This window comes from Lycium barbarum, chromosome 2 (assembly GCF_019175385.1).
Source record: "Lycium barbarum isolate Lr01 chromosome 2, ASM1917538v2, whole genome shotgun sequence".
NCBI lineage: Eukaryota > Viridiplantae > Streptophyta > Magnoliopsida > Solanales > Solanaceae > Lycium > Lycium barbarum.
In genome coordinates, this window is record NC_083338.1 from 20,890,951 (window position 1) to 20,918,908 (window position 27,958).

General features: G+C 37.4%; 1 protein-coding gene across 2 annotated transcripts; it reads right to left on the bottom strand.

The window, feature by feature from the left end:
• Positions 1–5,454: 5,454 nt before the first annotated feature.
• LOC132626322 (serine/threonine-protein phosphatase BSL3-like) lies at positions 5,455–27,740 on the bottom strand. Of its 2 annotated transcripts, XM_060341160.1 has the most exons (22): positions 27,602–27,740; positions 26,791–27,202; positions 22,623–22,683; positions 22,448–22,526; positions 22,278–22,360; positions 22,065–22,159; positions 21,886–21,985; positions 15,657–15,726; positions 14,690–14,791; positions 14,535–14,616; positions 14,204–14,383; positions 10,566–10,839; positions 10,239–10,470; positions 9,986–10,156; positions 9,050–9,288; positions 7,769–7,853; positions 7,587–7,685; positions 7,311–7,510; positions 7,156–7,231; positions 6,452–6,587; positions 6,213–6,349; positions 5,455–6,131 (listed from the first exon to the last, which is right to left on the bottom strand). In XM_060341160.1, the coding sequence occupies exons 2-22, from the start codon at positions 27,182–27,184 to the stop codon at positions 6,048–6,050; spliced, it is 2,979 nt and encodes a 992-aa protein (XP_060197143.1). In that variant the 5' UTR covers positions 27,185–27,202; positions 27,602–27,740; the 3' UTR covers positions 5,455–6,047. The 2 variants fall into 2 exon arrangements, with proteins under 2 accessions (XP_060197143.1, XP_060197142.1); XM_060341159.1 differs by lacking the exon at positions 27,602–27,740 and having other exon boundaries at positions 26,791–27,588.
• Between the last annotated feature and the right edge of the window lie 218 nt (positions 27,741–27,958).

Here is a 27,958-nt window from a genome sequence, read left to right on the forward strand (position 1 = left end):
GTCAAGCAACTTATTCATAAATTATGATTCTGACTATCACTGGGTCGTTAACAAGCGTAGACATCTCAATTTGCTTGATTGGCCCAGACTTTTACTCCAACACAATCAATAACATCAAAAGTAATATACGACGGCGTAGGACCAGAATCAATCGATACGTACATATCATAAGAGGATACTGAAAATATACCTGGGACAATATCGGGGGAAGACTCAGGATCCTGTCGCTCAGCTAACGCATGGATATGATGCTGGGATCCACTTGGACTGTGCGTTCCTCTTTGGTCTCTATCACCACCTACTAACATCTGTGGCCTTGGCCTTGGAGGGCGTACCGACGACGAAGAGCCAGCTATCACTCTCGTAGCCCAAACCTTACCTTTACCACGCCTCCATGGGCAATCGCGCATGATATGGCCTGGCCGAGCACAGGTATAACAAACATCCGAGCCCAAGCGGAACGGTCCCCAATGTAACCTGCGACACCGAGTACATCGTGGCACCGGGGATCTCGTCTGACTAGAACCACTCCGAATCCGAGAACTGGAAACTCTGAGACTCTGGGGTGACCTAGAATAAGTAGACCCATCAAATCCGGGTCTAGAAAACTGCGGAGGAGCACCCCTAAACTCATGATCAAACCCTAAATAATTAGCTCCCTTTCTCCAACCCCTGTTATCGTGGCCCACATCCTACCGCTGAGCTTGAGTGGCTACCAATTGAGTCAGTAAAAGAATGGCCTGTCTCATCTCTTGGCCCGAGGTGTCTGGTGGAGGAACTGGGGGTGTTGGAGCTAAAGTTAAGCCTCCCCTTTGATCCTCTAAAGTGGGTGAAGTATGGGAAAACCGAGGTAGGGCCTTATTCTGGGGTTCGCCCTCCTCCATATCTATAGACGGCTCTCGTTCAAACTCTTCTTCAACCACTATCTTGCCCTTTTGGGCTGCCGTAGCTTTTCTTTTCATCAGCTCTGCTGAAATCATAGCACACTATTAAGAAGGAGATAATCTTATAACACAGCTCTATCGCACGATCTCTTAAGATGAAAGATGGTCATTTTTCCTAAATGCTCTGTAGCCTCCTGTTTATTAGTGTGGCGCGCAACACACCATAAACAAGACTCTACTAGAAACGGCTCGTAGACACTTCCTAGGACTGAACTGCTCTGATACCACTTTTGTCACGACCCGACTAGGGGCCGTGACGGGTACCCGGGGCTAACCACCGAGCACCTCTCGTTCTACTACTCATCATGCTCATTAAACGTTCTTTTATCAAATTCATACTCAAATCACAAGGAAATCATTTTTCATTTGAGAACATAGATACTTTTATAGACATAAGCCTTAAGGCTATCAAAATCATATACATATATACATGCATAATAGCAACCTCGCGAAACCATATAACCCACATTGCGTATCTACGAGCCTCTACTGGAGTGCTAAACATAAGGACGGGACAGGACCCCGTCGTGCCCAAAATATGTATATGTACACAAAAGAATAATCAAGGCACCTCTAGAACAATGGAGTGCTCTCAGATCAGCTACTAGCTCCTACGAGTCTAGATCAAGATCACCTCCCTGTCTACCTGTGGGCATGAACACAGCGTCCAAAGAAAACGGACACCAGTACGAACATTGTACTGTGTATGAGAGGCATGAACAATAATGATACGTCAATGAGATAAAGAAAGCATCAGTAAGGAGCAACTGTATATGACTGTCACTTATAAGAGAAATAACACATGTTTTCTTACTCATAACCATCATCATATCATATATGCATAAATGTAAACATGTATAAGCTGCCCGTTCATATAGGTACGGTGTGATAATAATTAACCTGCGTCCAAGCCTCCCGTGTCCGGGGTATAAGCTGCCTACTATAGTGGTGTGTATGTCTGCCCGTCCATATAGGTACGGTGTAATATCATCAAAATATACTCATCATAATGCATGTATAATAACTCCAAGATGGCTATACTTTATCGAGGTGACCTAAGGTCGTGAACCCCCGATTCCATTATGGAACATTTATAAGTATTCTGCCTCACCTTGAAGGAAATAGTATATAAGGTGAGTGTATACAATAAATAACATCATTTACTTAGTGATATTCTGCCTCACCTTGAAGGAAATAATATATATAAGGTGAGTGTATTCAATAAATGACATCATTAACTTTATGGTATTCTGCCTCACCTTGAAGGAAATAATATATATAAGGTGAGTGTATACAATATATGACATCATTAGCGTTATAGGAACATCATATCATGAACTCTAGAATCTCTATACTTACTCATCATCACCATTATTGGGCTCGTCATGTAACTCTTATCTCATGTAACTATTCATGGACATAGACTCTTAGCTTTCCGGGATATAGAAGATTCATAGAGAAGAAGGAAATTCATACCATAGGATTCATGTCATAGAAAGAAAGGACTAGCCTCACATACCTTTTACGCTTAACTAATCTATTGCTTGCTTGTTCTCCTTCAATGCCCTTGTTTCTACCTTCAAGAGAATTCACATCAACATTAGTTAATTGGGCAGCATTTCCTTTATTTCTACTACTTTTTCCATATTCTATATCAACTCCCAAACGTTTATAACAACATTCACAATATCACAAACAACAATCATCATTTATCTACATTTACCACAATTCACCACTTCCCTTCAATTTCTCTACAATTATAGTTATAGCTCATTATCGCGTTTTCTCATATATAATACTTATTCCATGGTCTAAATGTCATTTATAACATATTCACAATCGCAACATACCAACATTCATTATTCATCCCAAACTATTATTCAACAATGACACTATTTACTCTTTCATGACCCATCTCCTATATCTTTCTACAATCCAAGTGTATTAGCCTTCCAATACCTTAAACAACATGGAATGACCATAAAACTCACCTTAGATGATGGATGAATAAGCTTAGAGTGGAACTCCTCCTCTTGCACCAAAACCCTAGCTCACTTCCCTTGAGATTCCTTGGTGTAGATGAACTTTTATTAGGTTTCATACACTTGATTTCACAATTTTGATGTAGTTGATCATGGATTTCCTTTGATTTTTTGTAGATGAATATTGGAGAGTGTTCTAGAGTTTTCTTGAAGTGTAGAGAAGTGAAATGAAATGAAATAAAATAAAATGAGAGAGGAAGGTCCTTATATTAAATTAAAACCTGTCCCGACCAAGATATACGGACCAACATACGGTCCGTACATTTTATACGGGCCGTATGTGTGGTCGTATGTTTGGTCCAGTAGGTGATGCCCCTCTTGGCTAATTATACGGCCTAACATACGGCCAGTATAATTTATACGGCCAGTATGTTGGGCCGTATAATGCCCAGCTGTTCCGATTTCTTTCTCGTCAACTCGTTTGATCTCCAATCCTTATGGAACCTTCTTGACACTTGTTTAGCACCTCAATACCAATCTAAGGGACGTTATCATTCTTCTCTAAGACATCATTACAACATCATTAATTCGTCGCTCATAATTCTTACCCGACGCACAACATATCCTTTGCCTTCCTTGATAATCCTTTTTCCTTTTCGTTAAATGTCTTTGAATCTCGATTAGGGTCATCAAATGTCATTTCTCACTTATCGAAACATCGCATACATCGTGCTCTTTGCTAGCCTATTCACTGTACGTTAACGGGGAGTTTTCCAAGGTGTAACATTGATACCCCTATAGTTACAACTCTGAATGTCACCCGTGTTCTTGCACAAAGGGACCAATGCACTTCACCTCCATTCTTCGGACATTTTTTCGTCTTAAAAATGACATTAAACAACCCAGTCGGCCATTCCAAACCTACCGAGCATGCGCTCTTCCAAAATTCCACCGGAATCTCGCAAAGCCCGTTCACTCTTCCTCTGTGCATCATGTGAACAACAACCTTAACCTCTTCGAATGTTATACTCCTACAATACTCAAAATCGTGACACCTCTCAGAGTGCTCTGAATCTCCCAATACAATGTTTCTATGCCCTTTTTCGTTCAAGAGTTTATGGAAGTATGACTGCCATCTTCATCTAATGAGAGCGTCCTCCATCAGTACTTTTCTGTCCTTGTCCTTGATGCACTTCACTTAATCCGAGTCACGTGTCCTCCTATTCATTGCCTTGGCTAGACTTTAATTTATCCTTAGCCCAGGTTTAAAATTACGGGGCTTTACGCAACTCCATTTTTTAGGCCTCATTATCATATCAACTTTAACTCCAAATCGTTCTCCAATACCTATATTGATATTCATACCAACACAGAGCATGAAAATTAAATTTACGCCATAATGTACTTTCATCCTTTAAATGCAAACTTAAGTTTCAAAGCATCGAAATTTTCCAGGACTTTACAATAACATTTCGAAAATTTATTTTGATAAAAGCACTATTCGAAATTCGCATATTTTGAAAATTTAGCCGAATGGGAGCTACTCATCTTTGAACAAGAATGCACATGTAGATAATAGTAGATGAACCAAATTATTTGTCAAATCCATATTCGTTGATTAATTAAGAAGTCAAAGAGGACAGTACTGTCATCGAAGAAAAAATTAAAGAAAGACAGAGCTGGAACATCATCATGAAATTCACAAACACATTAATATTCCAAGAGAATGGAGACACTCATCCAGCTATCATTCTCAGTACATTATTTGAGGTCCGTACACTGAATTCAAACAAAGCAGAGCTAAGACAGAAATAATAATTGAAGAAAACTTTCTAAGAATTGTTGTACGGATAAAGAAGTATCAAGTTTATATATATTGAGAGATGTTCCCCAATTCAGTAGCATTATTATAATTATTTTGTAACATCTTTACTTTATGTTTTTTCATTTTTATTACACCCTCGGGCTCGGTAGATCCTGAATTTCTCAAGAATAATGTAACCATTTCCCGACAAACACAAAAATGGACTTCGAAAATAAAAGAGTCCGTTACTCAAATGATCTCTCAATTATCCAAATTAGCTAGTAAAGTCACGTTTATTTTGTTTGTAACGGAAAAGTGACTTAATTATACCTATATCACTCTGAAGGTTACTCAACCGACCAAATACCTATTTTATTCTCTAAATTATCCCTAAACAAGAATGCAAGGATCAGAAAGGAATTAAGGGATTTCTTAATTTTTGTGTGCCATATTTTCATTTGGAAAGTAAATTAAAATGGACAAGATTAAGCATTTAAATTCTGGAACTATGTTTGCTACTCAACAGTGATAGCAACACGAAAGAAAATATATCGCACCTTAGAATCAACACCAATTGTAACAAGCCAAATTGGTCTCCATTCTTTCTTTTCTTTTTCTTCTTTTTTTGAGAATAAGACAGAGTGTCCATTCTAGGGCTAATTAACACAAGTGTTAGCACAAAGTAATTCTGGTCAAAAAATAAAGGAACTGGATGCAACCAAAAGAAAACAATCAGCCATTCCTCCCCTTCATCATCTTCCTTTGAGATAAAACTTTTGTTCTTCTTCAAAATAGTTACATTGTACAAGGTATCATCACAAATTACAACACCCCTCTATGATACAAGAACTCCCACCAGATATTTAGCATTATATATTTCACCAATAATATAGAGTGGACCTGAAGTCCTCTTCTACCATAGACAAAAACAAGACACCTAAACAAGGAAAAATATCTGTATCACCAACGATGAAAAAGTACAATAAACAAAACATAATCCAGCACTACAAACCCTTGATAACAACAAAGACTCTAATTCCTTCTACCTGCATATGGCTTAATTTACAAAGGGCAACTCTAAACCCCAACTGTTTCCATCAAGACAAACAGGTGCGTATGCAACCTGCGAAGTCCAATCTTGTTCTGTCTAAAGCCTGTGCATTCTGTCGAAGATTCCTAGGGCCTCGAAGCCTCTATCTCTTCGAGAAGATATCTATAACTCCGCCATTTTCCAAATGGCATCATGCTGTACATACAACTGGAATTCCCCCGACGTTAGCATGTGCCTGAAGTGTAGGGAACAATCTTCACTACTATCTAAATCCAAGCAAGAGAACCTCGATCATTGGCAGTTTGAGGGCGACCTCTAGTTGGCGTAGGCGGTCTGTTAGCATTTAACTCCTACTCGAACAAATTCAATGTAAGCAAGATTAACATAGATCAAAGTAAAAAGTCGAAGCAAAAGATCTGGAAATATTGAACCTGCATCCAAGTGTCTTCCATGCGCTCAGGTGAATTTTCTGGTGATGAAAGTGCTGGCGGCAATGGGTGAATAAGTTTTGGAACCACTACAAGATCTCTACCCAATACCAAGATTGCACCAGCATTATTAGCAGTTCCTGCAGCAAAAAATAACTATATAAGAAAAACCCAGACAAATATTTGCATAAAAGATAAATAGGAAACTTCCCAATTTTCGAACATCCTAAATTAGAACATACCACAGTAATTTGTGGCTGAAAAAAGTGTAATTAGATGTCCCTGAGCAAATCGTTCAAAGCCATCCATCACACATTCGTGCGCTCGCACTATCAGTTGAAGATCATTGTTGTTGCAAAATTCCATCACACGATCAGGCTGCACATATGCAAAGGCTTATGAGGACAGGCAATGCTAGAGAAACTGCACTCAACCAAACACCTTTAAAAACAGGATAGAAGAATAACCCACGGTTTCCACAGACCAAAACCAGAAACAGCAAAATGATGTCCCTGATACCTATAAGAAGCTTTAAGGACACCCAACTGACTGAACCAAATTACCATTTAAGGACTGAGTGCAATTATCTTGAAAGAAATTGCACACAAAATTAAAACTGCTCAAATCCTTGCAGTTAAAAGGTAGAATTATCTTAAATAGCAGGGCAACAATGGGTCCCAAAAAGATTGGACTGGAAAAGATGGAAAAAACACAAGCAATCAATGAAATAATATGAGTAATAGAGGGGAGGTGGAGGCTGATTTTTTTTTGGTTCAAAATTTTAAATGTCAGTTCCTTCTATACCGGGTCCTTTGTAAGTGAATACAGTTGATACAACTGAAAAAGAATGTGGCAGCTTCCAAAAGACTTAAGTCTAAAAGCGCTCAAGTGAAAATGAATTTCATTACGCTGAAAGAACTAAGAAGAGACTGAAAGAATTACTCACCCCAAAAGTAACCAACCCTGGACCTCTTGCATTTGGTCTTAATCCTTCAACACTATCATTTTCAGTTGGGTCAGACCTAGATGCACACGGTAATGTGAGAAAGTAGGATATCATCAAAAGTAATGACATAAGAAAAAGAAAAGACAGAAACTAACCACAACAAATCCATCAAAATAATCGACCCTGCTTCCATGGTGATAGGACGCTGGATATTCTCTATCTGTTCTATATGATTAATTGACCTTCCAATGCCACCGTGCATACAGATTATTTTTTTCTCAATTAGTGCTGCGAGAGGAAGCCAATTGAACAACCTATTAATCCGATGCCAAGCCCAGATTCCATCTCTCTCACCCTGTTCCAGATATGAACATCAGTGGAAGGTAGCAAACTCGAAAGCTGGAGTTCTTTTCCAGTAAATGATACCATACCATGCGTTCAATGCACTCAATTCGAAAGCCGAAAAGCGCATTAATATCTGCCGCTTCATGGTTCCCTCGAATTAAATGAACGTTGTGGGGATACTCAACCTAAATTAAGCATTAATCGCATTAAAGATAATTGATTAATTCAAAAGGTAAAAGCAGAACTAACATCCAGACAAAACAGGTACCTTTAAAGCAAGGAGAAGAGTCATAGTCTCCAAGCTGTGCTGGCCCCTATCAACATAATCTCCTAAGAAGAGATAATCGATGTACCTGATGATCATGCACAAAGAAATTTTTTTGTAAGAATCATTGGCCCAACCTCTGATTGGCAGTTAAAAGGACCGCTTAAAGCATGCTTAATCTCTAAAGCTTAGTGAAGCCTGGGTTGTGTGCTTTGCCTAGCTTAATTGTTGCTCTAGTGTAGCATCAAGGCGCACAAATTTTCGTTCAATTGGTTCTCTCTCTAAGAGCACCACGCTTGACAATTAAGTATAGTTGACAGATTGATACATTAGTAGTCCAGAGGTCGTCATAACTGAACCTTTTAGTGAGTATGAATAAGAAAATACAGTTTCAGGATTAAAAAATTAGCCACCTCAAAGATAAAACTACATCATCTCATCTAAATCAGAAATTTAAAATGATCTTTGAACTTGCTACACATATACTTTTAGCTATTTCCCTGACCTTGAGATGTTCTTGTTTGATCTGGTGCATGTTTGTCCAGGACGCTTTGCAAGAACGGCATCCTTATTAGACTAGTTTTAAAAGTACTTTAAATTTCCTTATTGAGAAAAACACCCAAGGTTGTGGCCTAGTGGTCGATGAAGTGGGTTGTAAACCACGAGGTATCAGGTTCAAATCCCACTTGGAGGCAAAAACACTAAGTGATTTCTTCCCATCTATCCAAGCCTTCGTAACAGAGTTACTCAATACTTGTGTTGGTGGGAGCTAGTAGGTACCCCGTAAAATTAGTCGAGGTGCCCACAAGCTAGCCCGGACACCACGATTATAAAAAAACATCCACCATTGGGTTTCTACCTCCTCATTACACTCTTCTCATTTATTTGTATTCTCTGGGGAAGTTTCTATATATTTTTGGGTAGCTACTAACAGGGATTCCTTTAATGAGGTATAAAATATATTAATGTAAACGGAAATTCTTACATACAGATGCATACAAAGTAAAGGATCTCAGAGTCTCTACGAAGAGCAACCAATCCATGTGTTCCTTAATTATTAGCAAGATTTTAGCAAGAGCTAATTCAGATAATGAAGAAAAAGGTGATTCTCATACATTCTAAATATTTGAGGAAGGTATAATGAGACTTTCTTCCCCTAGCACTTTATGAATGTGAAAATGTACAGAAAATTCATAGATATGGAACTGAGGCAACCTAGGCTGCTGAAAGGGCACGGTTGGTTAGAACAAGAAACACGAAGCAAGATTGAGTCAAGGCACTTACGCTATGTCCCCAGCAGTTGATGGGGAACCATACTCGTCAAAAAGACGCATGAGATCCCCAAATTGCCCGTGCAAGTCACCAAATATCTTAATAGGAGCTCTTAGCTGTAAAACACTAGGTTCACTGGAAAATATTCTTTCTGCACTATCACAGAGATCAGCTATCTCATTGCAATCCAAGAAAAATTGCCGTCTGACAGGGGGCTTCCAACCTCGAGGTTTCAAAAGATGGGCAATCACCTGAAACAGTAAGGAAAAGTTAAGATAATATAACCAAAAGCAGGTGTCATTTATAATACAAGATATATCAGCCAAAGCTAACAGAAACTCATTCTAACAAGTGTTTTCTTTTCTGAGGAAGTTAACACTTAACAGTATAAACAAGTGGAGTATTTTCTTCTTCAATGTGTATTGAGAATAGTTAACTCCATATGTGCGAGATTGCTCACTGCCATTCCGAAGCCAGATAAATAAGAAGTCTCAAAGGCGAAAAGCTTTAAAAAGCGCTCCAAATCTATTGGGGCCTTAAAAAAGGTGGGTTTTACTTAAAAAAGGCACGATGAAAAGAAAAAATAAAATACGTCTATAACAAGAAAAAAGTAATAAATTTATTCATAATGTTTTCTGTGACAATTGATATATCTTCTTGCCGATTATATTTATTGTTTAATGCCGCTTGATTCAAGGTAGAACTCATGGGAGGCGCACGCCTTAGTGCCTTGTCTAAATTGAAGCATAGCATAAGTGAGGGGAAGCGCCCTCCTTGAGATTTTCTGAGCTTCAAGGCTTAAACGCGCAATGGATGGACCTTTGACAACACTGCGTGAAACTAGAAAGTGCACAAATTTGCCGTTCACCTGATAGAAGTGTCAAGCTAATGCCATAATTCTCTTTACTAACCAAAATTAGTTCAAGGACATAAGCTAAGTCATCATACCTTTTTGGGAACACTGTTGACGGACATTTGTCTATCCAGAAGTTTTCTTGCTGCTGTCGCATTTTCTGGGGTACCATAACTTACTCGCCTGCCTTCATTTTCAAATTGATCAATTGAAAGTTGTCGCACCATGCCACCTAGGGCACCCCCAGTCTCTGCAGCTATGACCACCTACAGATGCATTAAATACATGTAATCAGTTATATACAAATTTAATCTGATATGAAAACATATTATTACATATAGGACTAACAGCGCGGTGATGCAGCCTAACTCCAGTTGGGGTAGAAATATTTGAATCAGGCTTGATCAAGGTAGATTCCTCTTCACCACTCGGTGTTGCCTCCGCTCCCCGATCCCTATCTGGAAGTTCAACTTCTCCATTACCTTGTTGTCGTGCTTTGGCAGCTGCTAGTGCAGCAGTAATGGCCTCTGCTTCTGCTGCAGAGGCCTCCACAAGGTATTCAACACCTTTGCCAAGTTTCCTGCAAACAAAACCATGAGAGATGGAATTCAAACATAAAGAAGCAATATATGAAAAACAGCAGATATTGTCATTCTTATGCAATTGCCAACTCACCGACTTCCTTGAAGCACAGCATTTTCAGTGCTTATATCAGTAAACATATCACCATTTACAGGGGGGGCAACAGGACTTCCCAATATAACTGAACCATCATTAACTTCCCCTGGAACTGTTTGCCTTGTTCTTTCATCACCAAATCCATACCTACCGGTTATCCTCCCGTCTTGTATATTAGATGCTGCAGCTGCAGCGGCTGCATGTGAAGCTGCACTAGTTGTTTCAGCAGCAGCCAAGTCTTCAGCGACAAGCAAGTCATCTAGCAGTACCCCTGAGGCAAAAACACCAACTCAGACTGCTTAGTATTACGAAAATATCACCTACCTACATAGAGATTTCAAAACATCAGCCATTTCTTAACACCACAAGAGCAAGATTGTAACATAAACAAGGAAATTATCTGAATAACTGCTCCTAGGGACATAATTAAGTAAGTATATTTCATAATAATAGGTTTATATGAGTAGATGCCAATCCTATTCGAAAAACTGTTTTCCTCAGGCTCTTCAAAATCCTCGCCACACCCCTGTCGACACGACATGGGTGTGGGTGTGGAATCCACACCGGATCCAGTCAACGTACCTTGGGTGCTTTGACTACATCTATGACCGATTTTATTCATTTCAGTCCAACAGCTTTAAGTAATTGAGATATATACTCAGTGTAGTATACATTTATTGGCCGCATCCCGGCACCCGTATCTGCACTCGGATCCATACCCCCAACAACAACAACAACAACAACATACCCAGTGAGTCCCACAATGTGGGGTCTGGGGAGGGTAGATTGTATGCAGACCTTACCCCTACCTTAGGTAGGGAGGCTGTTTCCGGAAGACCCCCGGCACCCGTATCTGCACTCAGATCCATACCCCCAAATTCTAAAATTTATGTGATGAACCCGACCTTTAGATCCGCACCGTATCGGATACCCACACCCGAGTCCGAACAACTTAGTCGAAAATATAACTAGATGCCATTACGACACTCAAAGAGATGTAAGAGCTAGGAGATTTGCTAAAATTCACGCATCTGGCAGTATTTTGGTAGCTATAGTTTGGAAAGTCGATAATTACATAATTTCGACTGAGAACTAACCATTTTAATCTGAGATCAGCTAATGTTTTGCTTCAGCTTCAACAATTACATATCCAATATTTTAGCACTTCATTAGGAATAAGTTCACTAAAAGTTTTGAAGGCATGAGTTCATAATAATACTTTCATATAAGTTGATGTCATTACAGTACTTGGAAAGAGGTAAGAGCTAGGAGATTTAACTAAGATTTAGGAATCTGGCAATATTCTGGTATCTATAGTTTGGAAAGCCAATAGTTTCATGATTTGGACAGAGAATTGCAACAATCCAACAAACGACTTTCATCTGAGATCCGCTAATTATTATTTTAATAATTGATCAGTTTCTATTACATCTCCAACACCTTTATTTGGAGTAAGTTCAATAAAAAAAATTCAAAGGCACATGTTCTACTCAGGAATAAGAGAAAAGTTTGAAAGTTTGATCTCATTCTCATCATCGAAGTGTGCGTTATTGGTAAAATGTGCTGCCTTTTTCTTATGACAGGGGTGTCATGGAAAGCTTGCGCACACCTCGACTATTCCACCGGGAGACTGCTACCTCCTACCAACACAGGTACCAGGTAGCTCTACATACCAAGGCAGATGAGAATAGATTTTGCTAGAGAAGCCTTCAATAGCTTGCATATCGAGCAATCAGTTACCTATATAACCTAAGTCTGATTTGAAACGGTGTTCTGATGTGAACAAAGGAGGTGCTCTTAATTGCAGCTCAATCTAATGCGTAGGCCCGCCTTTTCGAACCATTTCCAGCAGCACAGCTATAAACATACCTTGGCATCATTTTATTCGCATAAAATAAATAACTGGCAAAGTAGAAAACAAAGTATGTCCTCTCAGCATTTTAGAGGCATGTCTTTCACTAGAACAGATAAGAGTCCATCTCATTCCTCCCAAACAACAACAAGGCTCTTTTTGGCCTACAGCACCAATTTAGAGTCCTTCATTGGGGAGAGCTAACTACTAGGCGCAAACAAAGAGCACTCATGGTAGTTGCAACATGACCAGGCAAAGTTGGCCAACCAAGACCAGACCTTTTACATAGAGCCCGTTTGGCTTAGCTTATAAGTTGCTGAAGACAGCTTATAAGCTGTTTTCAGCTTTTTTGAGTGTTTCGCTGGTCAGCTTGTAAGTCATTTTGTACTTAAAATAAGCCCAAAAAAATAAATTGGCCCACTTGGCTTAGCTTATAAGCTGCTTTCAGCTTATAAGCTGCATTTTTTAAGTCAATCCAAACAGGCTTATAGACGAGAGACATGCCTTCTTAATATTTCAGAACTTAAAAGACAGACAAATTAAAACATTAGTTTCAGCTGCAGACAAATATGAGTAAAGCTTTTCTAATCCATTAGCAAGTCGCACAATTCTATGTGGTATGAGGTTTTGAGTTCGAACCTCATTGCTACCCATCCTCAAAGACAATTTCAGAGTGCTTAGCTGAAGAAAAAGAACCAGGGCCCAGCCAAGCATGTAAGGGAGCGTATTGCAAACCAATATAAAAGTAAGTAAAAATTGTCCTCTCAACAGCTTAAGCTTTAGAAGAGGTGGACACACGTTTCATCAGTTTCAGTATTCAGTATCAGCATTTAGTATTAGTTAATCAGCATCACTAAGACTTGCAGTCTAGGCACGACGGCAAAATATACAATGAACCTATGAAAGACAAAGAACCCACCTATTAGAAAACCGTAAATAGAGTGTGCCTCATGGATAACTAGTTGATCTTGTTAGAATGTGTATCTGTTCATCAAGAAGGTTTGTAATTATTATAAGGTATATAATTATTTAATTACCTCAGCCAGCTACTCAATTGGTATAGTACAAAGTAGACCCCTTTTATCGGTGAAACATAAGAAAAGTAGACAGTTACCTTACAAATGGTATCCATAATGAGGGGGGCTAGGAATAGATTAAAAAAAAAAAAAAAAGGCCATAATACATAGATAGACATCTTAACTTGGCGAACTGGCAAGTAAACACCCCAACTTTAAGAATGCACATCTAGACGCCTCAATTTGGTTTAAGTTGGCCCGTAAACACCCCAACTTTGAGAATGCACATCTAGACACGGCTAAATTTAAGTTGTCTAGATGTGCATTCTCAAAGTTGGGGTGTTTACTTGCCAGTTGGGGCCAAGTTAAGGTGTCTATCTATGTACCGGGCGAGAAATACATAAGAGACGTTGCTAACACATTCCGGAAACTTCCATTTTTCCTATCTATCTTATACTTTACAAGTCAAACTAAGATCAGGATTTAGCTGGGCTGGCTACTTGTAAACACATACACCAAACAGCACATCCTCAACAGCCCCAGGGATGAAGAGAGAGTATTGAATTTAATATGTCTTCAGTTTTTTTTTTCTTAGTAAGTAAGGTCATCAGATCATACTCCAATCCAAAAGTGAAAATAGTATGTCTCCAGTTATCTTTTTCTTAATAAGTAAGGTCTTCAGATCATACTCCAATCCAAAAGTGAAAATAGTTGCCATCTGAATATCAAATTAGAAAGCAATCAAGATGTCTATCTTCTAGCATTACCTCCACGCAAACCACCATAGATAAATACCAAGTCACCAACAGCAGCAGCCGCATGCCTACAACGCCTGGTCAATTCAACTGCAGCATCTCCCCCAGCTGCATCTGCACTATATCTTCCTGTCCTAGGACTGGTGACAACAGATTTTGTGTCACACCACACTCCTGCAGCAGTATCAAGAACTGCCACAAGACAAAAGTTAAAAGTAAGAAAGAAAAATGCATGGTTATTAGGGATTAACGTTTAAAAAAAAAAAACATGATAGCAATAGATTAAAACTTCAAGCAAAATCAGTTGTCATAAGCAATTGACCAGAACAGCATAAAAAAATACCGGCTATACTGGAAGAATCCTCCACCATGCGTCCACCACCAAGAGCCCCTCCAGAAACATGGAGCCGAGCATTAACAAAAACCTAAAATACCATAATACAACTGATAAATACCTTACAATTTGTGAGGATTAATAGCATCATCAGAACCACTTACTGCGGCATGCTGATATCTTGGAGATGGTGACACACCAGGAGCAATGGCCCACTCCCAACGCCCATCTCTATGTTTAGCCAGTCCATATGCACTTGCTAGTGGCTGTGAATCACCAAGGAAAAAGAAATGATAAGCCAACCATCACACTACAACCATCACACTACAACACATATACTTAAATCCAAGTCCCCAACATCCATGGCACAAATTAACTGCAAATCAGATCCAAGATCCTCAAAAAGCTTCTTAATGTTTACGTTTGTTTACTAGAACTCAAATTTAGATGGCAAGACGACGGAGCACAAGGGATCAACGAAGATCAGACGGGAGACTAAAAGATGAGGAAGTAAGGCCATTCTTGCTAACCTACAACAAAAAAATAAAAGGAAGCCCTCTAACAGCTTAAACTTTGGACTGTGTAGTTACACAACTGAACATGTTACTAGAGCATGCAAGAGGTCCTGGTTTCAGGTCTAACTTCCAATTATTAACAGAAATACTTTTCACGTGTTTGACCCAAGGAAAAAAATCAGACCTACACATGAGTCAGATCAAGGAAAAAATTAACACATGCAATATCTTGTCCATATAAATGAAAATGGAGAGTAATCGAAAACTGGGGAATGTGAATAACTCCACTTAAGTATTTATCCATGAAGTTGACTGGCAACAGCTTACAAACTTATTCAGTCGCATAGATAGGAATAATGTACCATCAAGGATACAGGGTACATGTGTGCGCGAAGGTTAAAAGAAAAATTCTGTGAGAAATCACGAATATTGAAGAGGCAGCGGATGTGGTGGAATTGAAGCATAGAGCAATTTCATTCCTTTTCAAGTAAAAAGGTAAACTTCATGGTAACATAGCATTCTAAGTCCAAAGTGAGTGGTAAATATAAGACATTAAGGAACAATTATCACATAAGAAACAATTCTTTTTGTTTGCAAGAAAACATGATTCACTCACCACACTATTGGCATCCCTCCCTCCACAAAGCAGAAGAAGACCATCAGAGCGTGCACTTGCAGTTGCGTACCTAGCCAAGTGACACAAGCTCATAAGCATTTCCTCATATTTTTCATTGGTTAGTCCAGATCAGGATTGCAATAATTCATTTCAGGATCGATCTTATGAAGGGAACTCATGACAATCCACAACGAAAATGAAAACGAAAATGCCAAACCACTTTTTTTTTTTTTTTTGGATAAAAGTAGGTTAATGATAATGCCAAACTTTTTAAACCAAACACTTAAAGGGATTCCCTCACGGAATGGCCAACATATCTGGTAGTATGTCACCAAACCCTACTGTTCATCAAAGCCAATCTTCCAAATAAGGAAGAATGCATCTTCCATTTCTTTTGCGAACATTTCGTGGCACCAAGGGCAAGCATGATACAACAAGGCAGAAGCAACTCTAATATCATTCTTGTTAACTCCATCTACGATATACTATTAAAAAAGGTAAATTTGAAATGTATCCCGAATGTTTTTTCATATCTGCAGTACATACTGCAGCAAAATAAGTAACTGTAGACCCTTCTTGGTTCTCTCATATGTCTTCTTTTTTTGGCCTAGGTCAAGCAAATTTTATAATAAGCTTCACCCTCAGCCAAAGCTTCACACCCCTCCCAAAGTAAGGGAAAGCATAAAGAAGCTCTACACATTAGTTTTGGAGATACCAACAAATAACACATTCTAGAGAGACAACTAGTAAAACATCAGTTTCAGTTGTTGTTAATAAAGATTTGTCATCTCTCTAGAATGGGCGTTTGTTTTCCACAAAGAGGTGCTTAATAGGTAAAGGGAGGGCGTATAGGATTGCATCAATCAGTCAAGTAGTGATAGGACGTGGCTGTCTGAGAATTTCAAATGAACCTTGTGGAATGTGAAGTTTTGGTTTCCCAACATCATAACTTTCAAAAGTCTTAATATAATATTTAACATATCTAACTCTTCACATAATAAGAAAGTGATTCGAGAGAAATGATGATATCAATATTCAATTATTTTTCTCTACTTTGGTCTTTGAAGTCAACGTAGCGTCTGTTACATTAAGTACAGTATGGTTTCTTACACAGAGCCCACTTGACAACCACAACCCCCCCCCCCTCCCCCAACAAAACAAACCCCAATTACACACCAACTTACATTTCTGTAATCATATGTTTCCTCAACATAGTTAGGGTTGTCAAACATGGGCAAGTCTTGCTCAGATAAGAAGACTAGCTTTTTAGCTGCATTTTCAGGTCCCACTCAATATCCCATGCTATACCTTCATAATCACTGATAAGATATAATTAGGTAATAAAAATGTGTTCTCTAATAGCTTAAGCTTTTAGATGAGATGGTCACAGACTTCCACATGGTATCAAAGAAGGTAAAAGTCCTAGGTTTGAGTCTCACTGCCATGCATCATCAAAAAGAATTTCAACGTGCTTGGCCAATGAAAGAAAAAGAACTAGGCATGCACATGAGGGGTGTGTTGAGATATAATTAAATAAACAAGTGTGCTTTCTTCTTATCTATATATATTAAAAGCACGAAGCCCTTTAGCGAAATGTCGTTCGCCTTTTTTACCCTTTAAAAACAGATTTTATATTGGAAAATTGTAATTTAATTATTATCCTAATATTTAGGACTTCCAAATCAACTAAAATTTTGGTTATTAAATATTTCCTTGTTTGAACTAAGCAAGAATTCCTTATATATAGAACTCTAAAACCAAATTTTTAAAGAGTTTACTTATAATAATTCTTGATTCTTCCCTATTTAGGACTGAAAAGTTTTAAAACTTTAACTTAATGAAGGGTTTTGTTGGTTCCTTCATTAACAAGAATAGATTGATTACATGTCTTCCAAGAAGGGACCAAGTTTGTAATTAACATTTATATCCTTCCGTAACATGAATCCTCTGCCACAAATTGATTCCATGTATTCAACATTAATCAATCAAGTTTGTAATTAATATATTAGTAACTATATTTAAGTAAGTTCTTTTTTGGAGAAAATATTGGAGCCGCTATTTTTTGGTTTTACAAGAAAGTTTGAGTTTAACTGGTGATGATTTTTTTATTTATTTTTTTGGTAAATGAAGTCTTTTATTAATCTGGTACCAAGCTGGTACATATGCAAAGTACAGAGCAGAACTACATGACTATCATCAGTCACACTACATATTACCCCCTAAGAAATATAGAAAATCCAAATAATTATCCATCCTATCTAGTCTAGAGTACTATTGATCACCAAAAGAATAGATTTTTGAAGCATTTGTGAGATTTTTCCGGTAAGTCTAAGGCTGTTCATTTATTTGCACAAGTACCATCGGTGTTGTTTCCTTGTCTTAATACTGATGATTTTCTTCATGTCATGATATGATCTATCGAGTAGGAAAATCATTGATCTACCATGTTTTGTTATACAGTGTACATTTTTTATGATGATAGTATTTAGTCAGCTTGCGCGCATCTAGACTATTTTATCGGATATTTACTATCTCCAACCAGCATAGCTATTGAGTAATTCTGACCACCAAAATTCAGGCAAATATATAAATAAAGAAATTGTTTTGTTGTGTACACATAATTAACACATGCATAGAGAATTTGAGCATAACTGAATTGAAAATCTCATTCTTCGATGGCTGCATCTTCAAGCTAAGTTAAATATGTAGTTGAAGGGGAATACTAAGCTAGAATGAAACATGGAACACATCGTTCAATAATATTTATGTAATAACGAACTCATTGACATATGGGGTACACGAATGAAACGCTCGCCTGAGACAATCCTTGCATCATTCACTCAAATAATCCTTGTATGACATTTATGCACGAAAATGTAAATACATATTCTATAAGTACTTCCAAGATGGCTAGTCGTTTGTGGAGAGCGGCTCTCAATTTGGGTGATGCCGCGCACAGTGAAGGAGGAGGCTTTGCATAGTTGGAATCAGAGAAGAGCGAAGAGAAGATCAAGAAAATGGAGTGTCGTCCCTTTAGCAATTTATGTGGGTCATTTGGAATGAGAGAAATAGGAGGGCATTTGAAGGGGTGGAGCAAGATTTTTTTATTTTATTTTTAATGGCAAGGGAACCCGCAGCCACTACCCTTTGGGTGAGCATAGGTAAGCCCGCTCCTGTGTAATAGCCAGGAAACCACACACGAGAAATAACCTGCACTAGGCAAGCCATGTGCGACGAGCTCGACTCAGAAGGAAAATCCCCTACTGTCGTAGGCTGAGGGTTTCGAACCTGAGAACTCCATTATGGAAGCCCCATGCCCAACCAACTGAGCCACCCTTGCGGGTGGAACAAGATTTTTTTAAAGTTGCAAAGTAGTGTTCTATCTGTAGATTTCTTTTGGTGTACTTATGAGGTCCCTATTTGTATAAAGGATTGGGTCTCTTTTGTTGAGAATCATATTTTGGTGTAGATTCTCTCCTTTTGGTATACGGCTTGTATACGGGGATTTCCCCATTTGTTGATAAAAATATTTACCTTATCAAAAAAAAAAAAGTACTTCCAACAAATTTATCATCCCATTATCAATCAACAAACATTATACTCTTTAACTCATCGTCAATATTTAAAGATACTTATGAAATGACACTTAACAATTGCATGTCATGTTCAAATAATCTAATTTATGAAAAGATGCAGAGATATATTAACACAATCTTATCATTTAATTTTCTAAAATCAAGTATATTCGGCTGATTAATCACAAAAGAACGAAAATAATTAGATAATTTTGGTAAGTGGAGACAAAGCAATTCACACACTTCAATATAATAGCAATATGATAAGATAAGGACCTTTGGCTTAATTCCTAAGTTGCATGGACTCGGGTGCGGATCCGACTGTCAGATTCGGAAAAATCTAAATTTTAAGATTCGGGGATGTAGATCTAGTTATGGATACGGGTGCGGGAATTCGGCTAAGAAAATTCAAAAGTATAAAAAAAAATATAAAGATATTATAAATTTTGAGAGATATTCTATGAAAAACTTACATGTATATTATTCTTCTTCGTCATTTTTCTAAAATATTTTCAATTCATTCTCAAATTACATATTTGAAAATTATGTAAAAAAATATTATAATTTACAATAATTAATAATTTATACTCCCTCTGTTTCAATTTATGTGAATCTATTTCCTTTTTAATCTGTGCCAAAATGAATGACCTCTTTCCTAATTTGGAAACAAATTCACTTTATGAAGTGATTTACAGCCACACAAATATTCAAGACTTATTTTGAACCACAAGTGTAAAAAGTCTACACTCTTTCTTAAATGTCGTGCCCAGTCAAAAAGGTTCACATAAATTGAAACGGAGGGAGTATTATTTAAATGGCATATGAAAAAGTGACGTTCCAAGAACAATCCGTTTTACAAAGGGGTCATTTTTATTATGTACAACTAGTAAATTTGTCTGCACTTTCACGCGATTAAAAATATAAATTAATTATCAAAAAATCAACATGTTAATAATTAATTTAGAAAATATCCCTATATTGTATAAGAAAAAAAAAACATTTATAAATAGCATAATTAGGTGTCTTTCAATTATTTGTCACAAGTAGCATATAATGGAAATAAAGGGGACAAGTAACATATAATGAAGAATAAAGGGTCACTTTATTATTACAATTAAGAGTCTGCTTGTTCACGCCTCTTCTAGTTCTAGGTCGTCTTCTTCAATTCCCCAACTTACAGATCTGTAAGTTCTAGGTCGTCTCTCTTTCAAGATCATACAGATATGTAAGTACCACAGCAAGTTCTAGGTGTCTCTTCGTTCTTTCCTCAAGATAGAAAGAGAAAGTCATTCAAGGCCAGAAACCAACTCTCCATCTAAACGGACTCCGATTGACCAGAAACCAGTTTTTCCCCCAAATTTGTCGACGGACTCCGGTCAAAGTATCCGACGTTTGCCATTCCCGCACCCGCACCCTACCTGTCTCAAGACGGGAACAGCACCTAAACTGACGAGTCCGTGCAACTTAGCTTAATTCAACCCAAAAGTTAGCTCATGAGGTGAGGATTGTCCAAATCATATAAAGAGACCAACAGCACAACCCACAACCGATGTAGAACAATTTTTTTAAAATCAAGAACCGATGTGGGACATGTAACACCCAAATTAAACAACTTATCAATTTTTTAGAGAAAGTTGAACTTATCAATTTGTAGTTTGGCGCTGGACAGTTACAAACTAGCTAAACCCACCTCAAGTGCATTGCCCTTTAACTTCATGTAACTACGCAGCAATATGCATTGATCCCAATCAGCACATACATCTACTGTTCTACAACTAAAACAAGAAGATAATCGACTTTTGCATGTCAGCTCATTATAGGTGCAGTACTGGAACTATATAATACCGCATTAAATTTCTCTTGCAATTTTGGAAGCCCAGCCTTCAGACTTGGAACTTCTTTCTAGCATGATGCAACATGATTCTCCACATTCGGAAGTGCATTCAGTTCATTTATATTACATCAACAACCATCAAAAGTGTCTGGCCAGATAGTTAACAGATTAAAAGCAACTTACACAAAGTAGTCCATCGTAACTATAATGAGTCAGCAAGAACTTCTGTACACAACAGAAAAGAAACAAAACAGAAAAAAGAGAAAGCTGGAAACAATCAGATCATTAAGACAACAATCAGCCCATTGTAGGTGCAATAGTTAAACTACACGACATGACACTAAATTTTCTTGCAATTTTGGAAGCCCAACCTTCAGAATTGGACTCCTTACTGTTCTAACATTATGCAACAAATATTGACAAGAATGGGAAGTGCATTCAGTTCATTTATAGTACACTAACTACCAATGGCACTGCACTCAAGTGTAGAGAGTTCATAGACTAGAAAAGAGGATACCATAAAGGAAATAGAGTAACACATTCTTAAAACACCAATCATATAGATGCACTTTGTAAGTTAAACAAACCGTCAATGACGTTTGCCACAATTTGGTGCATATAATACATTTTCATATCACTTAATTATTTGTGGGAATAAGTCACAGTGTCAGATAGACATGTAACTAATATTGAGATTTTCCACCATCTAAAGCACAATAGATTAGAAATCATGAAATGCTAACAATGAGGCAACTAGTAAATTGAAATGCAGTCCTAAAAAGTGTGTGTAAGCAAGAGAGAGAAATCGCATGAAATTTACATGCAAGGAGGAGGACCTTCACCCTCTGGTTCCAATTTTCGCCATTCATATGGCTTTGCAGCAGTGTCCAAAGCCCAAACATCTGCTAGAGGTCGTTTTCCTGAAAACAACGGACCACGTTATGACTTTCTGACCAATATCATTGCTTACAAATGAGGAGGCCTCTTCATTAGACTAACCATCATTTCCACCAATTGCCATGAGATATCTTTGCCCTACCAAAGCCATGACATGTCCATAACGAGGTCCTGGACCAGGTCCTTGGACCACAACCCTAAAATGATAAAAATTATTTCAGTAGCTGTAATGCAAGTTTGTCAGCACTTAAATACATTTTCACAAGTCAACAGCATACAAGTTCAATGACAACTACAGTTATTTCAAGTGCTAACCTGTGCCATCGTGGTCGTTGTTGTTGTGTAAGGTCCAGAACGTGAAGATCCTCAGCTGACAAACCGGCTGGACCAATTCCCCCCTGGGATGAATCAGAATAGGCATCTTAAACTTGAAGGGAAAGATGATCAAGCACAATTAAACCAACATGCTATCAGTTAATACAAACCTGAATGACAACCATAGTTCCAACAGCTGTAGCAACATGAGCAGCCCTCGGTGTCGGTGGCTCTCCAATTGGAGTTATCCTATAATTTCATCCAGAAAAAGAATCACATTTCAACCTTTCTATGGAAAGCACAAAAGTGAATGTAGCAGATCACGGACTCACAATTAACACTTACCTCGACCATTTATTTGTCAAAACATCATAAGAGTGCACATCAGCAGTAGCCCCTGCTAAGCCTGAAATCAGATGGAAAGCTAATTGTTACTATAACTTCAAAATGTGCCTATTTCAGTTGTACTATCAATAAAGGCTCTATCAACTGATTATTCTAGATAAACCAGATTTCACACTTTATCATGGTAAACAGAACTAGCTCTGGAGAAGCCTCCTCTTCTTGTGTTCCATGAAGGCTCTTAGAGATAATAGCCCTTCAGGGTGTTTGTGTTTAGTATGGCCGAAATGGCCTTCAGGAAAAGTAGCGAAAATGTTCTTTGATGAAATCTTTTTCTATTATTTGGTTACTTTGAATCACCAAAAATGATTTTTCCAATAAACTTCCGTCTCCTATGAACATAAATAATTTGTTTAAAAATATCCCAGCTCTTACCCACATGACATGTTTCAGTCAACACTAAGACATCATCATCAACCTTTAATTATAAGATAGCCCCAAAACGCTATCCTTAAGCCTTATAATATTTCATATACATTTATTCCGAGCCAAAAAACTGAAAAATGATCCAAAAAAAGGATTTCCAGTTTTTTAAGGTAAAACATCGTCCATGGAAAACTCACTTATGTATACTACTGATATGTAAGAAACGTCCATATAATGCATCTACAGCCTCAAATTGGAAACACAGTAAGTTGTGATAACAGACTTATATGTCCTTGTGCAAATTCTGAAATTTGGCTCACAATACAGAGGCCAGGTGATAAAAGGAAGCCTTGATCAGTGTTATCAAAAGCGAAAAGCGCAAAAAAGCTCTAAGGTCAGCTGGGGCTTTAAGCGCAAATGAAGCGTGGGCTTTAATGAAAAAAAGCGCAATGGTGCAAAAATACTAATATATATATATATATATATATATATATATGTATAGTCCAAGATTAATAATAATAAGCATGAATAACAAATGTATGGGCAAAGAAATTGGAAAAATATTACGATAAATGGAAATATTAATCATCTAGTGTCACCTCTCCAAGAGAGGCTCATTGGCAAGGAAAAGTATGTCTTAGAGCCTTGATGATGACACTGAAGCGCACATAAAGCGAGGTGAAGCGCTCAACATGTTTTGAGCCTCGCTTCAGGGCTTAAGCGCGCTTAAAGCGCGCCTTTGATAACAATGGCCTTGATTAATCTCTAACATTCTAAATAGAATACCATAAAACATATATTATTTTGTGTGGTATTCTCTGATCAAGCTGAATATGCAACTCAATACAAAGCAAACAAATTAGTAGGCAATTCAATCAAAGGGAAACACTGGAAAGTCACTAAGCAGATAAAGACAATCAATCTTTACGTCCTACTTAACCCCCTAAGACAAAGTGTTGAATAGTGTGACCACCTATCTAACGTCCAAATCAACTCAAAAAACCCAGCATTTAAAGCGCTCTCAAATTCAATAAGGGGTCGTTTGGTAGCTGGTTAGAGTTAGAACAAGTATTAGTAACACGGGGATTAGTTATGAGGGAATCTATGTATTATTTTATCCAGCGATTAGTTATGCAGGGTTTAGTTATTCATGTTTTAGTTATTCCATCTTCTATCCTGCATAAAATGATACAAATATTCCCTCATTACTTATGTTTGGTATGGCCGAAATGCTCTTCAGGGAAAGTAAGGAAAATGTTCATTGATGAACTCATTTTCTATTCTTTGGTTACTTTGAATCGTAAAAAATGATTTCTATAAACTTCCATCTCTTATGAAGAGAAGTCCTCTTTTCTTTTCTTTTTTTTTTCTCAAACATCCCAACTCTAACCCGTATCACTTGTTTCAGTCAATCATCATCAACCTTTAATAGTCAAAGTATTATCGGAACATTATAGTTATATAGTGCAGCCTTTAATGAAAAGATAGCACCAAAACACTATCCTTAAACCTTATATTGTTTCATGTATTAATTTTTTTTATTTTTTTTTTTATTAAGCACCGGGTGTCCGGGTCTCTTTGAGCCCCGACTAATCCCGGGGGTGCACAGGCCCTCGAATTCATGTATTAATTATTCCGAGCCAAAAACTGAAAAATGATCCAGAAAGCATCTCCAATTTCCTAAGGTAAAACATTGTCAGTGCAAAACTCATTTACGTATACTATTGATATGTAAGAAACGTGCACATAATGCATCTACAGCCTCAAATGGGAAACACAAGAAGTTGTGATAACGGACATAAAATGAGCTTGCGCAAATTCTGAAATTTGTCTCTCAAAGCAACAATACACATGCAACGTGATTAAAGGAAGCCTTGATTAATATTTAACTTTTTAATAGAATACCATAAAACATCTATATTTTTGTTTAGGGATTCTCTGATCAAGCTGAATATGCATGCAGTTCAATACAAAACAAAAGAACTAGTAAACAATTCAATCAAAGAGAAACACTGGAGAGTGACTAAGCAGAGAGACAATCTGTCTTTACGTCCTACTTAACCCCCTAAGAGAAAGAAAATGTTGAATTGTGTGACTACCTCATCTAAAAGTCCCAATCAACTCAAAAAATCCAGCATTTAAAGCGCTGAGGGAATCTATGTACTCCCTCTGTCCCAAAATAACTTTCGGTTTAGCAAAAAAAAAAATTATCCCAAAATAAGTGTCGCTTTAAGAATTCAAGAAAAAATATAATAATTGTTTCCAACTATACCCTTACATTAAAGAACTACTTCTTAATAGTGCTCAGTCTCAAGAAACATCTATGGGGTAACTTAGTAAACTATACCTTGTATTTATTGTTTTTCTTAATGGGCGTGAAATAAGCTAAAGTGAAACTTATTTTGGGACGAAGGGAGTATTATTTTATGCAGGATTTAGTTATTCATGTAGTAGTTATTCCATCTTCTATCCTACATAAAATGATACATATATTCCCTCGTAACGTATACATGCATTAGTTATTTGCAAACCAAAGACTGTATTATGTGTGTTGAACTTTATACATAGCAAAAGTATGCTACCAAACATGATACTATTATTTATGCAGGATTTAGTACAGGAATAACTTAGCTCCTAATCAGCTACCAAACGACCCCTAAAGTATCAAGAGAATTCAGTTATTCAATGAGGAAACGTACATATAATCCCAGCATAACTAATCTCGGCATAACAGCATTACCAATAAACCCTATTCAGTACTATTCTTATACACTCTACCAAATGACCCCAAAGACAAAGAAAATGTTGAATGATGTGACCACCTCATCTAAATGTCGTAATCAACTCAAAAAACCCAGCATATAAAGTGCTCTATCCGGTATTCAATGAGGATAATGTACGAATTCCAATACTTCCAGCTACATGAATAGCTTAGCAAAAGAATGCTACCAAACATGGTATTAATTATGTCAGATTTAATACATGAATAACTTAGCTCCCAATAAGCTACGAAATGACCCCTAAAGTGAATGCTACCAAACATGGTATTACTTACAGGATTTAACACATGAATAACGTAGCTCCTAATCAGCTACCAAATGACTCCTAAAGTGAATGTCACCAAACATAGTATTACTTATGTAGGATTTAATACATGAATAACGTAGCTCCTAATCAGCTACCAAACGACTCCTAAAGTGAATGCTACCAAACATGGTATTACTTATGCAGGATTTAATATATGAATAACTTAGCTCCTAACCAGCTACCAAACGACCCCTAAAGTATCAAGAGAATCCATTATTCGATGCTACCAAATATGGTATTACTTATGCCACGTAAATTGGGAGGGAGGGAGGGAGGGAGGGAGGGAACGACCACTAAAGTATCAAGAGACTCTGCAAATATCGGAAAAACGACAATTAATGTTACAATTCATAGTAAAGACAAGATACACTTGGAACAACCAAAAAAACACCCTTAAATATCAAAACAATCCAGTATTCAATGAGGGAAAAACGTACGAATTCCACCTCATCTAATCTCAGCAAAAAAGAAGCATTACCACTAAACCCTATTGAGTACTATTCTTATACACTCTACTAAACGACCCCTAAGACAAAGAAAATGTCAACCCTCATCTAAAAGTCCCAATCAACTCAAAGAAACCAGCATATAAAGGGCTCTCAAATTCAATAACCTATCAAAACAATCCAGTAATTCAATAAGGAAACGTAAAACTTACGAATTCCAGCACTTCCAGGGGAAGACGGAGCAGCAGCAGCAGAAGCAGCAGAATTCCCTTCAAGAGCAGTAGCACCACCAAATAAAATCAACCTAGGACCAATATAACCCACACTACCTTCCTCACCAACAGCAGGCACCGCCGTCAACGTGTGCCCACACCTCGGTCCTGGCCCATCTTCTTTCTTCTCCATAACACACTGCACCACCGTATACGTCGGTGCACACCTCGGCCCCCCACCACCACCAGCCGCCACCGGAGTAGTAGTAGTACTACTACTACTACTCTGTGGTGGCTGCTGCTGCTGCTGAGGTGGAGTTGTTGACTCGGATGATGATGACGTGTCCAATGATGGACCGTTGTTTGGATCCTGATCGGATGAATCTAAATCCATATCTGAAAATTCAAAAACCTTCGAAGAACCCTAAATTGTTAACAATAATAATTTGTATAGTGAATCAACATTTTTTTTTAATACAATTCGATTCAATTGCAAATTTCAAAACCCTAGTTTTTCTTCTTTTTTTTCAGATCGTTTTCCGATTCAAATGCAGGAAATTACAATTGAAACCCTGGAGAAAAGAAAGGAGAGAAAATTTTTGAGGTTTTTCTTCTCTCTCTTTTCTCTATCTACAAATACATACACTTTCTCTCTCTATAAATCTCTATTTAATTTTTGTTTTTCCTCTTCTCTCTCTACTGTGTAGTATTGAAATATGCTTTCTCTCTCTCTAAAAGTTTCTATTTTTTTTCTCTCTTTCTACTGAGTGAGAATCCGATGATTAATTGATGAGATAACGGCGGAGAGTACCTTATTGTGGGCGCTCTGGAAAAATATAACTGTTACGGCAGTCTGCTTCTTTAGTTTGGGTCATTCCCACAAATGTCCTTTTTTCGACTGGTCTTTAATTTTATATTTACGCTGTCATATTTTTAATTTACATTCGCATAACTAATTTTATTTTTATTTTAACAGTGTTTATTCATACAAAATATAACATTATACACTTAGGCTGCATTTGTTTTTTTTTTTAATTAAGACATCTGAATATTAAGATGTGGTATGTAGATTTGAACACTGAATGATTAAGACTGTTTGTTTTTCATCATCTGAATCTGTATAATATATCAATATTTAAGCATAATAAATATATAATTCAAATTAAAA

Excerpts from the sequence above, each read along its gene's own strand:
- LOC132626322 (XM_060341160.1), bottom strand. The coding sequence starts at position 27,184 with ATGGATTTAGATTCATCCGATCAGGATCCAAACAACGGTCCATCATTG. Across the intron at positions 10,840-14,203 it reads CTATGGTGGTTTGCGTGGAG|GGGTACTGCTAGATGACTTG; the intron begins GTAATGCTAGAA and ends TTTTTGCCTCAG. Across the intron at positions 6,350-6,451 it reads TTCAGCCACAAATTACTGTG|GAACTGCTAATAATGCTGGT; the intron begins GTATGTTCTAAT and ends TTTTTGCTGCAG.